Source organism: Colossoma macropomum, unplaced genomic scaffold, assembly GCF_904425465.1.
Source record: "Colossoma macropomum unplaced genomic scaffold, Colossoma_macropomum, whole genome shotgun sequence".
NCBI classification, from domain to species: Eukaryota; Metazoa; Chordata; class Actinopteri; order Characiformes; family Serrasalmidae; genus Colossoma; species Colossoma macropomum.
In genome coordinates, this window is record NW_023494792.1 from 36,965,872 (window position 1) to 36,980,126 (window position 14,255).

At 40.3% G+C, this 14,255-nt stretch overlaps 1 protein-coding gene across 1 annotated transcript in view; it reads right to left on the minus strand.

Annotated features, from left to right (window-relative positions):
* Positions 1-882: 882 nt before the first annotated feature.
* LOC118811362 (calcium-activated potassium channel subunit beta-4-like) overlaps positions 883-14,255 on the minus strand; it is a 35,732-nt gene continuing 22,359 nt past the window's right edge. The window contains exons 2-3 of the mRNA XM_036575520.1: positions 10,005-10,132; positions 883-2,322 (exon numbers count right to left, since the gene is read on the minus strand). Coding sequence (XP_036431413.1) covers positions 2,154-2,322; positions 10,005-10,132 — 297 coding nt within the window. The 3' untranslated portion in view covers positions 883-2,153. The remainder of the gene's footprint in view (positions 2,323-10,004; positions 10,133-14,255) is intronic.

Sequence of the window (14,255 nt, forward strand, 5' to 3'; positions counted from 1 at the left end):
TTTATCATAGGACACACTTCAGATGTAGCACAAAAATAACAGTGCTATATTTTCTTTGTTCTAAGGCTAATTTACTGCATCTTCACTGTTTACCATTCAAAGAAAGGTGATGGTGCAGCACCTTTTAACATTAAGCTTTTTAAAAATGTCTGCAGCCATGTTTTCTGATGTTTTCATATTGACTTCGCACACTCGTCCTGCTGTTGCTCCAAATTGTGGAGTATAAAGTCTAAAAAGCAAAGTAATTCTGGCATCATGCCAATAAGAAGCCTAAAAGTGCACTTCATATATTTCTTTTTAATATTTCATCTTTCAGATGAATACTGTTTAATATTTAATCTGAATTCATATTTCACATCTGCTGATGGCAGTAACTACTTTGACTTTAGAATACAGCAAATGTTTTTGGCAAAAATGTGACTTTTACCTAGGTTTTTCAAGGCTGAGATCAGTTTTGAGCAGGAGTAGAGCAGACATGAGCAGGAGTAGTGCAGCGGAGTACTGCTGGAACAGGCTGGAAACTGTGTTCTGAATAATTAAATGATGGGGAGGGACTTAAGCATGTTTCCACGCGTAAAAAACACAATTGCTTGAACACAAAAATTGACATTTGACATGGAAAAACCCAGACTCAGAAATGCTGCACTGAGCCAGTGATCCACACCTTTGCTGCTTTATGCTTGAAGCATAGGCTAAATCACATCACTTTCCAAACTCTCAACACATTATTAATCATTTACACACTTTTACCAAGGAAAATTCTCCTATGGTCAAATACTGCCATACAGAGCTCAATGAGCTTATTCCATTGTCAGACTGAATAGGTTTTACAATCACTTCACAACCTCTTCTCTCAGCAGAGCGTGATTTTTCAGCATTAACAGAAGAGCAGAGAAGAGAAGATTTTTGCACATTTAGGTTACATACAATGTTGGATGCACATATACATTTAAGATACGTGTATAGTAACTGTAAGACAGCTAAAGGCAACTGCAGGTTACAGGAGTGGTAGCTTATGGCTGGAAAGTCTACAATGCTGTAGTACAAATATATCTACTCAAAGGTAATGTATAATGGAAAAAAAATATCTAAACTGGAGCCAACGCTAATAAAACTAGTGCGCTTTAAATATATATACCATATCACCATTGTGCCACTCCATTGGCTTTCTTTGAAAAAGTTGGGTTTGATTTTGACAGACATTGATGAAACTGGTCTACAGTCTTGAGATTTGTATTTAGAGGTATGGAACACTATGGAGTGTCTTGTGTTCAAGCAATTGTAAAAACAACTTTGTAAAAATCCCCCCCCCACAAAAAAGTAATAAATCACAATATTGCTCATACATATCCTGTGTCTAGCTTTTAAGAAGCCTCGCACTATGGCTAGAATATAAGGTAGACCATTGGCTACTACAAGAAAATGGTATTACACTCGCTTGAGTTCATAACATAGTTGAGTTTAGAGATTTTTAATGACATGTTTGGCCATGCATGAAACATGAATGAGGTAGAGGAAGGTGCCCAAAAACATAGCTGCTCAGTACACAAAATATTTCTTGCTACATTAGCAAATGCTACGTAAAGCATCCCACCATGCCACTGATTGCTTGCAATAAGTACTACAGTGACATAAATGGCACATCACAGAGGTGAAAAGGAAAAGAAGCTAGCACACAAACACCAAAGCGGAATGAAAACGAAATACCAGGACACTATCAGCAACTGAGACAGAAGAGACAGTGAAGCTGCTGTTTATACTAAGTTTTTCTATGGCCTTAATAGATATAACCACAAATATCATTTAAAAACAGCATTTTTTATTTTGTTGGATGAACTCCAGCAAAATCAAACCAGGTGATGAGGCACAAATCAAAGACAAAGTAAACCGACAAGCATTTGCATGTGTGCTTCTAGTCCTAGGAAAAGTTTACGAGATTGTCCTCGACTAGGCCCAGTAATTAAGATTTACCAAGGCTACATGTCACCATCACTCACCATGCTTCCTGGGTTTAAGTCCAACATACAAAATGCCCCGCGTTCGGCAATCACAGCTCCACAGCATTGCAGGAAGCGAGAGCCATGAGAAGGTGCACCTCAGAAGCCAAATGGAAGTCGATGTGTGTGTAAAAGTCCTTCAGTCTGTGCTGATTCTTAGGAGAACTTCCGCTTCTGGATAGCTTCGGCTCGGACGGCCAGAGAACGAGCACAGACCGTGAGAACCACAATGAGTGTTCCCACCAACAGACTAACCATTGGCCACAGCACACAGTGGAGGAGCACACTAGCATCATGGGAACGCTGCCACAGCACATCATCTGGCCTGTATGGGGAGACAAAAAGTGACACGGGGGAAGGGGAGACAGAGTGTTAAAAGAGTTCTATTTTTTCACTTAAATTCCTCAAAAATCTTATGTAAATCTTATATGTGTGTTGGATTCACATCTAATTCATCTTCTTAACTTGTTTGATCTAGCTAGGGCCACGGTCGCAATAAGGAAAGCTGAGAAACCCAGGCGATCCTGTGCCCCTACAACTTCCTCCAGCTCAGTCTGGGGGATCCCGAGCCACTCCCAGGCCAACTTGGAGATATAATCCCTCCACTGGGTCCTGGGATGACCTCAGGGTCTCTTCCCAGTCAGCCTGCCTGGTAAACCTCGAACAGGAGGCGGCCAGGGGGCATCCTAATCAGATGTCCGAACCACCTCAACCAGCCCCTCTCAATGTGAAGTTGTAGTGTCTTTACTCCTCCCGGATGACAGAGCTCCTCACCCTGTCAAGCAGTGTGTAGCCTGCCACCCTGCAAAGAAAGCTCATTTCCACCACTTGTATCTTTCAGTCATTACCCAAAGCTCATGACCAGATGAGGATAGGGACCAACCAGTAAACAGCGAGCTTTGCCTTATGGCTCAGCTCCCTCTTCAGCGCTACAGTCCGGTACAGCAACTGAATTACTTCTGCCGCCTGTCTCAGCCTGTGGCCGATCTCACAATTCCCTTCCCATCACTTGTGGACAAGACCCTGAGATACTTAAACTCCTCCACCTGGGGCAGGTCCAGCATGCCATCCTTCCAGGAGAGGACCACGTACTCAGACTTGGTGGTGCTGATCTGCATATCATCCGTTTCACACTAAGCTGCGAATCACTCCAGTGCGTGCTGGAGGCATCCATGCGATGGAAAGGACAATCATCTGCAAAAAGCAGAAACTGCACATTCCGGCCTTCACACATAATGCCAGACACAGCTCTTACACTGGATGTTCAGAGACTAAATGGCCTGGAGTAGTGGCCCTGGCACCCCATACTCCTGGAGGACCTCCCACAGAATATCTTGGGGAACACGGTCGTAAGACTTCTCCAAGTCCACAAAGCACATGTAGACTGGGTTGACAAACTCCCATTCACCCTTAACAATCCATGCTAGGGTGAAAAGCCGGTCCATTGTTCCACGGCTAGGTTGGAAACCGCACTGTTCCTCCTCAATCCAAGGTTCGACTATCGGTCAGTCTCCTTTCCAGTACCTTGGCATACACTTTCCCGGGGAGGCTGAGCAGTACAATACCCCAGTAATTGGCATACATCCCTTTTTTTAAAAAAACAGTGACCAATACTCCAGTCTGCCTGTCCAAGGGTTCTGTTCCTAAGGTTCACGCAACACTGCTGAAGCATGTCAGCCATGACAACCCTACAACATCCAGACACTTAAGCCAGTGAAGAGCTTGCCAACTACCACAGTGAGCTATACCAGGGAAATAGAGTCTGACCCCCCAGAAGCCTCTGGCCCTGACTCCCATGAGGAAGAAATGTGTCTCTGCCAATCAACTCGCCTGATTAATTGGGTTCAATTATGGCAGGCCAGGGATGGACAGTGCTCTTCAAAATTATTGGCAACCTTGGAAAAAATGAGCAGAAAAGGCTGACAAAATATTGTATTTCAGCTTGACCTTGCACTTTAAATGACAGAAACATAACCTGTTTCAAAGATAATCCTTAAATAATAAACAATAAAAAATGACAATTTAACAACTTTGGAACCCCTACATTTAGTATTTCACCCTCCCTTGCCGGGTTTGCCAAGGTGTGAGATGATTCTTTCATATCTCCATATTCTTCAGACTTCTTGATCTACACCTGTAGACTCTCCTCTTTACTTGTGTTTCTTCCAGGCAGGTTTATCCCAGTTACAGTTGTATGCCAAAGTTTGGGGATCTCTAAACTACATATTTTGTTCATTATTCATTCAGTAAAAACAACCCATCAATAATCCCTGCAGTCCAGTGTTACTTTATATTTGATAAAATTAAAAATGTAATATGAAAACTTAAAATAGTAATTGTGCCATGTGCAAAGATTTCGGCATCCTGCTAAATCAGTATTTAGTAACTCCTGCTTGGGCAGATAGCACACCTTGCCAACATTTTTTCAGCAGGGAGTTTTTCTGTTATACTCTTCCTTGCAGAATGATTATGGTTCTGTAATATCTTAAGCTGTTTTCTATGCACAGAATTCTTAAGATCTACCTACACAATTCCAGCAATTTTCAAAGTCAGTTCAGAGGACTGTCAGGGCCATTCCAAAAGCTTCAGCTTGCCTTCTTGAAGTAGATCCTGGTGGATTTAAGAGACCCTTATTAGTCCCACAATGGGGAAATTTCACCTCCACATCTAACCCATCTGTGCAATAAAACACCACATACACACTAGTGAATGCACACACACTAGAGGGCAGTGAGCACGCTTGCCCAGAGTGGTGGGCAGCCCTATCTGCAGTGCCCAGCTGGGGGTTAGGTGCTTTGCTCAAGGGCACTTCAGTCACATACTGTCAGCTCAGGGGATCGAACCAGCAACCTTCTAGTCAGCGGGCTGGTTCCCTAACCTCCAGCCCATGACTGCCCCATTATAAGGTATGCTATGAATCATTGTCTTATTGTAGAAAACTGCCTCTTTTCAGATTCAGTAACTTGACTGACTGTGTCACATGTGCTTCCAGAATATGCTGATATTTAGTGGAATCCATACTTCAGATATTCAGAGATGAAATTGCAGGTAAGGTTTCCTCCTGATGGCTTTTCCATGGAGATCATGTTTGTGCAAGTAATGCTACACAGTAGAATGATTCACCACCACTCCTGTGTCAACTAAACCTTCCTGCAGGTCCTTAGCTGTCACAGGGGGTTTTGCTATGCCCTTCTGGCCAACATGAACATGAGCAGTTCAATGTGGGAGTTTTATGGGTCTTCCAGAACTTAACTTGACTTTCCCGTCACTTATATGTCTTAATTACATTTTGGACAGTGTAAGGTGCGAGCTAGAAGCATACACCGATCAGGCATAACATTATGACCACCTCCTTGTTTCTGTGCTCATTGTCCATTTTATCAGCTCCACTTACTATATAGGTGCACTTTGTAGTTCTACATTTACAGACTGTAGTCCATTTGTTTCCCTGCATACTTAGTCCCCATTTACCCTGTTCTTCAGTGGTCAGGACCCCAATGGACCCTCACAAAGCTGGTACTATTTGGGTGGTGGATCATTCTCAGCACTGCAGTAACACTGACGTGGTGGTGGTGTGTTAGTGTGTGCTGTGCTGGTACGAGTAGATCAGACACAGCAGTGCTGCTGGAGTTTTTAAACACTGTGTCCACTCACTGTCCACTCTATTAGACACTCCTACCTTGCTGCTGCACAGTTTGTGTTGGTCATCCTCTAGTCCTTCATCAGTGGTCACGGGACGCTGTTGGCTGGATATTTTTGGTTGGTGGACTATTCTCAGTCCAGCAGTGACACTGAGGTGTTTAAAAACTTCAGCAGCACTGCTGTGTCTGATCCACTCAGACCAGCGCAACACACACTAACACACCACCACCACATCAGTGTTACTGCAGTGCTGAGAATGATCTACCACCCAAATAGTACCAGCTTTGTGAGGGTCCACTGGGGTCCTGACCACTGAATAACAGGGTAAAAAGGAGCTAACAAAGTATGCAGAGAAACAGATGGACTACAGTCTGTAACTGTAGAACTACAAAGTGCACCTATATAGTAAGTGGAGCTGATAAAATGGACAACGAGCGTAGAAACAAGGAGGTGGTCATAATTTATGCCTGATTGGTGTATATCACAATATCTTGATATTCTTGCTTTATAGGCATCAACTAGGTCTGCACTATATTGACATAAAGTGCGATATTCTATAAAGCTGTCAGATATCACAATGACAATATGACAAGCAATAAACTATTATTAGAATAATTTGTCCCTGGCTGAATGTAATGCAGGTGCAGACATTTTTTAAGATGTGTAAACAGAAATCTAACTAACTTCTCTTTAAAATCCTCCTTTAAACAAATAGCAAAACTACAGAAGCACCATTTACTATTCTGCAAAATAAAAAGAAATACTAACAACTACTTACATCAGAACTGTAAGCACATTTTTTGTACATTGAAGGGCTAAGAAACAGTAAGAATTACTTCAACAGTTTTTTCTATAAGGACTACAAAACCAAAAAAATAAATTCATTTTTATTTTTTATATAGGCACACAAGAACAAATACATAGTATTATTTAATTTTATTTATTTTTTATTTATTAGTTATTAAATATTGTGGCATCAGACATGCTGCATTGTATTTAGTTTAAAAATAATGTTCTTGCTTTTGGTTGAGTGTAGTTAGGCACCATGTTCTTAGTTGGTCCAGGACTCTTATTTTGAAGGCTTCAGTAGCTCAGTTGGCTAGCAGAAAAACAGTAGAGCCTCAGCTAGTTTGTGTGCTGCATGGTTTCCCCTTTGCTGCACGCTGTTTTAACTCAATTTCCGTTAAGCTGAGTTCAGTTGAGCAGGGTTCAGTTCCAGTGCAGAAGAGCAGACTTGTAGCGGTTTGTGCTGATAATGTAAAGATGTCTCTCTGGCACCACATGTATGAAGTAATTAGATTTGTTCTGTTCTTGCTGCTCTAACTATGTATTTATCACAGAAACTCATATTGCAGTAATGATAAATATATGTTTTATCGTGCAGCCCTAGCATCAACATTTTCAGGTCCTCAGCCAGCTGCTTAGAGGAGTTGAAAGTTGTTGAGTGTTAATACAAAGTTTAAAGAGTCAGAAAATTTGTTTTGCTCTGGAATCAGCTGACAATTAATAATGACAATTCCTTACCTGTCTAAAGATTCGTCACGTCAAAGTCAAAGCTTAACGGAAAAAAATAGGTTCCGAGACTTTACAAATGAAAGGCTGGCCACACGTTATTTCTTTCTATTTTTTAATCAAATATAAAATAACTCTACATTAATATCTGCAGAATTTTTTACATGGAGGTATTGTTTATTTCTTTTCACTTCAGAAATCAACAAAATGAGAAATTTGGCTAGAGGTGCCCAAACATATGCATACAACTGTATATATGTTTGAAGCTTCTTCATTTTTCCCATAATAGTGGAAAAGTTTATGGTCATCAGTGAAGATGTTTTCATTTTTGTATTCTTGAAAGTTCCCCATGTTGATAGATGACTAAGGGTCTTTGCCCTGCAAGTCACCTCATCCTTATGAATTCGAAAATCACACGTGGAAGTCATGGGTGACCATTTAGAGTCCCTAAAGACACAAGTGTGCTTTAAAAAATAAAATATTAATGAAAAGTGTAGACATTTAGATGTTAGATGTTATTTAGAAGTTGTTTGTTAGAGTGAACCATGTTTTGAGAATGAGAAATCATTTTATATGGCTATATCAGGATTTTTTTTTCTTTTTAAATAATGTTACTTCATTCATATAGCACCTGACCTGACATCATTCGCATTTTAAGATCAAGCGTACAGATTAATGTGGAATAGAAGCAGTTCTGAATAATGTCTATAGAAGTTTATGAAAAAACCTAATGAAAGAAGAAATTGAAAAAGGACGAAGAGGAGCGGACTATTGGTAGGAAATGAGTCAGCACCCCAAGCTGGCACGGCATGAAGATTAAAGTTTGGCATCTCAAGCATAAAAGTAGTCAAATCTACATGCCAAGGTGGTTCTGGCTATAAAGCTCTAAGAAAAGATTTGTCAAGCCAACTTATTTGTATTTAAGGCAGGCAGGCAGAATGAGGATGCCTTCTGCAGGGGCCTATCTAGGGAGATCCACCACACCAGCATACCTTAGTAAGCATGCAGGAGGAAAGTAGGACAGGACTGCACTGCTGAAGAAAGTTTTGGTCCTGCAGTAGAAAATTATAAGGAAATTAATCTGAACCTTGACAACAACCATGTTTGGAAATAAAGACAAAACAGTATAAATAGCTCACTCTCTGATCTGCTTTGCTATTAATCTTTGTTCTGGATTGGTCTTTTCACCTGAAGGTAAAAGAGCATGGGGGTTTCCAAGCAACAAAATGAAAGAATAGCAAACTATTCCCAGGGGTCAAAGAGTCAAATTACAACCACAAGGACCAGATAGTATTACAGACCCTAGAAGCCAGTGCTATTTCAGCCAATGCCTTGAGATATTGCTGAAACAACAAAGAAATTGGTTTCTCCATCAGGGGACATGGAAGATGATAATTTGTTCTCAGAAGCTGTGATCCCTGGTTCCACACCACGCTTGCCCAGGAGGTGGGTGGTGTTGATAAGTGGCATTTCTGATGCTGGTGTGTGCCCCATTGTGTACAGCGATGCCCGGTGGGTAGAGAGGAGCCATAAAGGTGCCAGACACAGTAATCAAACACACCTGATGCTCAATCCAGGATGAATCTGTATCAGGCCTTCTACGTTGATGCACTGTTAACTCAATAGTTTATCTGATTCCAGAAAAATTAAGGCAGTGTTTTGGTCCTGTTTTCTGGAAACTGCTGATGATTCCTGTTTTTTTATTTTAGCAGTACCTTGACAACACCATCATGTTGACTAAGCTTTATTTAAAATGCAGCGATGGTGAATAATAGAATGGGGGGAAATGATGGGGGTGCACCTTGCAAATTGCGCTGTATTTTACAGAATGCAGTCCACTTTGCTCTAAGTCAGCTATTCATTTGTTTAACAGTACACATAAAATCAAGAAATTAAAGGAAGAACGTCCATCTCCGATATGCCTTCATAATATTAGCTTTTCAGTGGATGAATGCAAAATCACAGCACATGAAACATGAAAAGGGGGCATTGTAATTATCACCAGGGCATCTCCTGAGTGATGTTAGTCCCAACCGAATCTGCCATGTCAGTCATTTTTACTGGCACCGTTTACCTACTATAAAACCAACCACAGAAATAATCTCAGGTTATAATAATTCTGTATGAACTGACATGCGAGTAAACTTTGTTATATCCTGTTTTTCACAGTTTTTCTCAAGTCTGTTGCAAACCTTAGATGTAGGACGCACATTGCTCAAAAACACTCAAAAAAGGACTCCTCAGAGGAGTGATGCTCCTGGCAGGTTATTGTGCAATGTAGCCTACAGCCTACATATGTTACGACATACCTGCTCATTTTCAAACTCAAGTTACTATAACTATAATAATAGCATGTTATAATAGCAGTTATAAAAGGCACACAGTTTGCATTGTGTGTAGGATTACAGATGTGAGTATGGAATTAGGCCGTAAAATTAAATAAAAATTTGTTTAGCTCTGAGCAGTGGAAGATATGTATTACGCATGTTTGACACCAATGTGTAAATCAAGTAGCCACTCCCATTTGTCATCCTTTGCCATTTTTCATCAATCATAAACAATGTCCAGATGTCCTGTGGTAAAATTACATTACCCCATGAAAAACTAGTCCTGTCTGTAAGGTCCTTAAAGTGTTCAGTGAGACTCAGATTTGTCTCACTGGCAGTTTAGCCCACAAAAACAAAGGAAGACTCTGTGCGTAAAGATATTTTCATCCTTAATCTTATGTACAGCCTTTTCCACATGGAGACGGGTACCTGAGAGCACACATGCATGACTAATTTGAGAAACTTTACACATTACCCAATAGGGCGAGAGCATGGGAAGTGTGTGAAGAGAATGTAACTGGCTTACCTCCTCTGGGGGTTGAAGAAGCAGGTAAATGACTGATTTTTACCCTCTTTACTCCAGTAATGTTCTAGCCTTTGAATGTCTTGTTGCATCTTCTGGTTATCTCGCTCACATTTGGGAACGTAGGAACACTGCAGAGAAAGAGATTGTGGATGTTTTAGAAGTCATTTCAGTATTAAGTATAGTTATTTGTACAGTTGTAGGTGCATTTCATGTCTGTGGGATATATCTTAGATGCATTTGTATCAATATATATTTTTTATTCTTTTTAAAATGGACATATGACAGTGTTGCCCACACACAGGTTATACTTGGTGTGCCCAGGTATGCAGACACCTGTATTCTGCTTTGAATTTGACCGGTACAAGAACATAGCTGAGGTCTACGGAGAGGAGGAGAGACTCGTAGCTCAGATGTTATGATCTGTGCAAATTCATGTAGTCAGAGAAGTGCATAGGAGTCAACCCTACAGTCAGAGGAGAGAAGTGTATTTTTGGTCATTTCATGGTTGAGGTCCACACAAAAAAGACGTTTTTAAATTTATTTTCAACGTGTTTAAATTCTTTTGCCAGTAATTATGGTTTCATCTGCCAGACTAAAACAGTCCTTGGTCTTAGAGAACTACCTACCTGTAGAATCTAGTTCCAACCACAATTTGACACTCCTGCTCCAGCTAATTCACTCCTTCAGCAGTCCTTGGCTGCATCCAAAACCACATATACTAAACGGTACGTCAAAAATGTCACACCGCCATTAGAAGTGCTTTCATTAGTTCAGTAGGATACAGTTTCGAACAAAGCCCTTAATTGGCCAGCCCAAACGCATTCATTTTAGGTAAATGAACATTAGATGCATTAGATATCACACATAGATAAGTAAATGGTAAGTGGCACGTCTTGTAAATGGAAAATTTTACGTATGTGTTACAATTTTTAAAAAAAAAATACTTTAATAGTCAAAGGATAATTGTGACAAGGATTTATTATATTATTATTATAATATAAATGTATTATTCTTATATAAAAAATTAATATTATTATCCATCCATCCATCCTCTAAACCGCTTATCCTTCTGGGTCGCGGTGGGGTGCTGGAGCCTATCCCAGGTGTCATTGGGCAGAAGGCAGGATACACCCTGGACAGGTCGCCAGTCCATCGCAGGGCAGACAGACAGACATACACATTCACACACTCACACCTAGGGGCAATTCAGCATGTCCAATCAGCCTAACTGCATGTCTTTGGACTGTGGGAGGAAACCCACGCAGACACGGGGAGAACAGGCAAACTCCACACAGAAATGACCCTGGTCACCCAGCCGGGAATCGAACCCAGGCCATTCTTGCTGTGAGGCGACAGCGCTACCCACTGCGCCACCGTGCCGCCCTTTTATTATTATTATTATTATTATTATTATTATTATTATAATAATAATAATAATAATAATAATAATAATAATAATAATAATAATAATAATAATAATAATATAAAAAAATGGTTTGTCTCATTATCACACAACCGACACCCCATGATGTCATGTATTAAAGACCTATGAGCATTTGTGAGACCCCACGGGTATAGGTTTCCTCTCTTTCATTGATGCACACAATGCAATTTTGAGTGGGAGCAATAGCTCCCCCATGTGGAGAATCATCATTTTGAATGATGCAATTTGAATGATAATTAGAATACATGAAACACCATTACTAAATGGTCACTGCTGATTTACCAAGAAGGTCAATTTTAATGTATTTTTTTGAGTGATTGAGTAATCATGACAGCCCTAATGGGGTATATCTGACAAACTGAGTTTTCTTTGGGGACTATTTTGCCTTACAATGCCCTGACTTTACATCTCTGCCATAATGGATTCTAAAAATGTGTTTTAGGCCAAAAGCTTATCTCCAAACTGTCAGAAAACAATGTCTCAGGCAATAGGCAGCCTATTCATAACCATTTCTTTGTAAAAATTTTCTGTGAGGGAGCTTTTAGAGGCATTGAATTCTTCAGATAACTGGTTCCTATCAACCCCACTGCTAAGAATTCTGACTCAGCAAGTTTCTCTAGAACAGAGCGTTTCACATCAAACTACACGTAACTGACTTCGTTTATATCTTAACCAGTGAATTATGTAGAAACTTTTAAAAATGGAGTTTTTCTCAATTAGGTCTTGCTCTCTGTAACCTTTTTTAAAGAAGCCTACCTTGACACTGTAAACTAGGACTAGAGTATGTTTGTCTGTGTCGAAAAAACATTTTCCAAAAGCTTCATGTTCTCTGACGTCAACTGAAGAAGCAAAAGAAATCATGCAGGTGCAAAGCACATCCTATCCTGGTCATTTCGGTGATCAATATAGTAAAGCCAAGAGAAGATTTAAGTCTGTCCTCCGTTCAAAGTAATGATGAGGCGAAAGAGATCATTCATGAGAAAGTGAGTGGAGTGTCTCTTTCTATCAGACCAGGATGACTGAGCTGCCATATGGGAACATCTGTGTATAAGCAACTCCAGACTGGAAAGAGCAGGGCCCTTGGGCTGGCAAAAAAACCCCTACAGATATCTGATTGAATTTGCTTGGGGCTCTGCTTCACCAGGGCAACTAGGTTACCATGGAAATGTGAAGACTCTGGCAGAGTGTGTATGTGTGTGTTAATACCTAATATGATGGGGCCAGGGAGAAGAACGGGTCTACCCAGGACCATTAGCACTCAAAACATCAGACCAGACATGCAGAAAGTTTGTAAACAGAGAGGATTTTTCACTCACCATTGTGTATTTTTCCTTAATAATTCTTGCTTTCCATGCTTTTTTTTTATACATCCTTGGTTACTTTGTCTGGCACTTTCCATAGCATCTACGATACAAAGGTGGCCACATGCAGGGGAAAGGAAGCGATTTTTCTATGGAAACACACTGGCCCTTAGCTTGGCTAGTTTCAGTGAGCTAGCTAATTACCTCAGAAAAACTGTTTTTTAAATTTTGTCAATATTTTTTTTAACTGGCTTTAACTTCTGTTCTAGAATGAGAACCACATTGCAATTGTGCTTCTTTATGGTTGTTGCTAGCTGTGAAGCGTTTCATTTGCTAAGTAGCCAGATAGCGAAGTTACATCAGCAAGTTGCCAACTCAGTCCTGTAAAAAACTCCTGGACCTAGAATCAGTTTCTTGATTTTTTTTTACTGAATTTAGCAGACAAACAAACAGCTATGTTCATGATGCAGTCTACGATAAACAGATTTCAGTTCAGCTACAGGACCTAACCTTCTTAGCTATTGTGTTGAAGTGCTGCCTATTGCCTAAACTTGTCCCCTTATGGTACCTATTCATGCATTTAAAGTCAATGAGCATCATATTTGATAATGCATTTTCTACTTTCCATCTGTACCGCATATCTTTAAGTGAAACATGGTATCAGGGAGGGTCTCTAAGCTAGCTGAGTGTTTTCACTCAATGAAAGGTGGGGAGGTGGGAGGGGAAGGTGAAGCAATATATTATTGGCTATTATTGTCATTCCCCACACACACTGGTGCATAGTGAAGTCAAAATAAAATCAAAAATACATTTTTTGAGTTAATACAGTTGTACTTCCAGTGCAATGCCTTAAAAAATAGTCTAGGAACCCAAAGTGTCTATTCTGTGTCTATTTTATATACTATAGGCCTATATCAATTAATCATCCTATGAAATTGAGCTTGACCAGGCAAAAGGCTCAAAATTCACAGGAACGCATGAGCTGTTACAGCAGATCTAATGACAATGAGCTCAGACCAGAACAGGAATCAAGCATGCTAGTACAATATTCTCCTAAGCCAGGACCCATAGCTGTTCATATCTATTCTCTGCAAGTGTGGTTTAGCAAAAGCCAAAGACTTGGCCAAAGAGTTTGTCATGTTGCCACTGGATGTGTATTAAAGAAGAGTGTAATCATAATGGTTGTGTAGATTATATCTCTGCACTGAGCAACATGATAAATGGACCCATTTGAACTCGGCCCATTGGACTATGAGGTCTCTCTATTATTCTTCCCTATGGGTTTACTCGGTAGATTACCAGTAGCTATCAATAATGTTGCACTTTGACACTCTGATGATGGCTATTTCTTTTTGACTTCTGAAGATGAGTTTCATCACTCAATGTGGCTCGCCATCTGTGAGTTGTCTTGAGAGGTCACTAAGGCAAAACCCAAGAAGACAAATTTAGATGGCATACTATACTTTTGGATACAAGTAGGGAAAACGACACTTGCTGCTGTCTGTA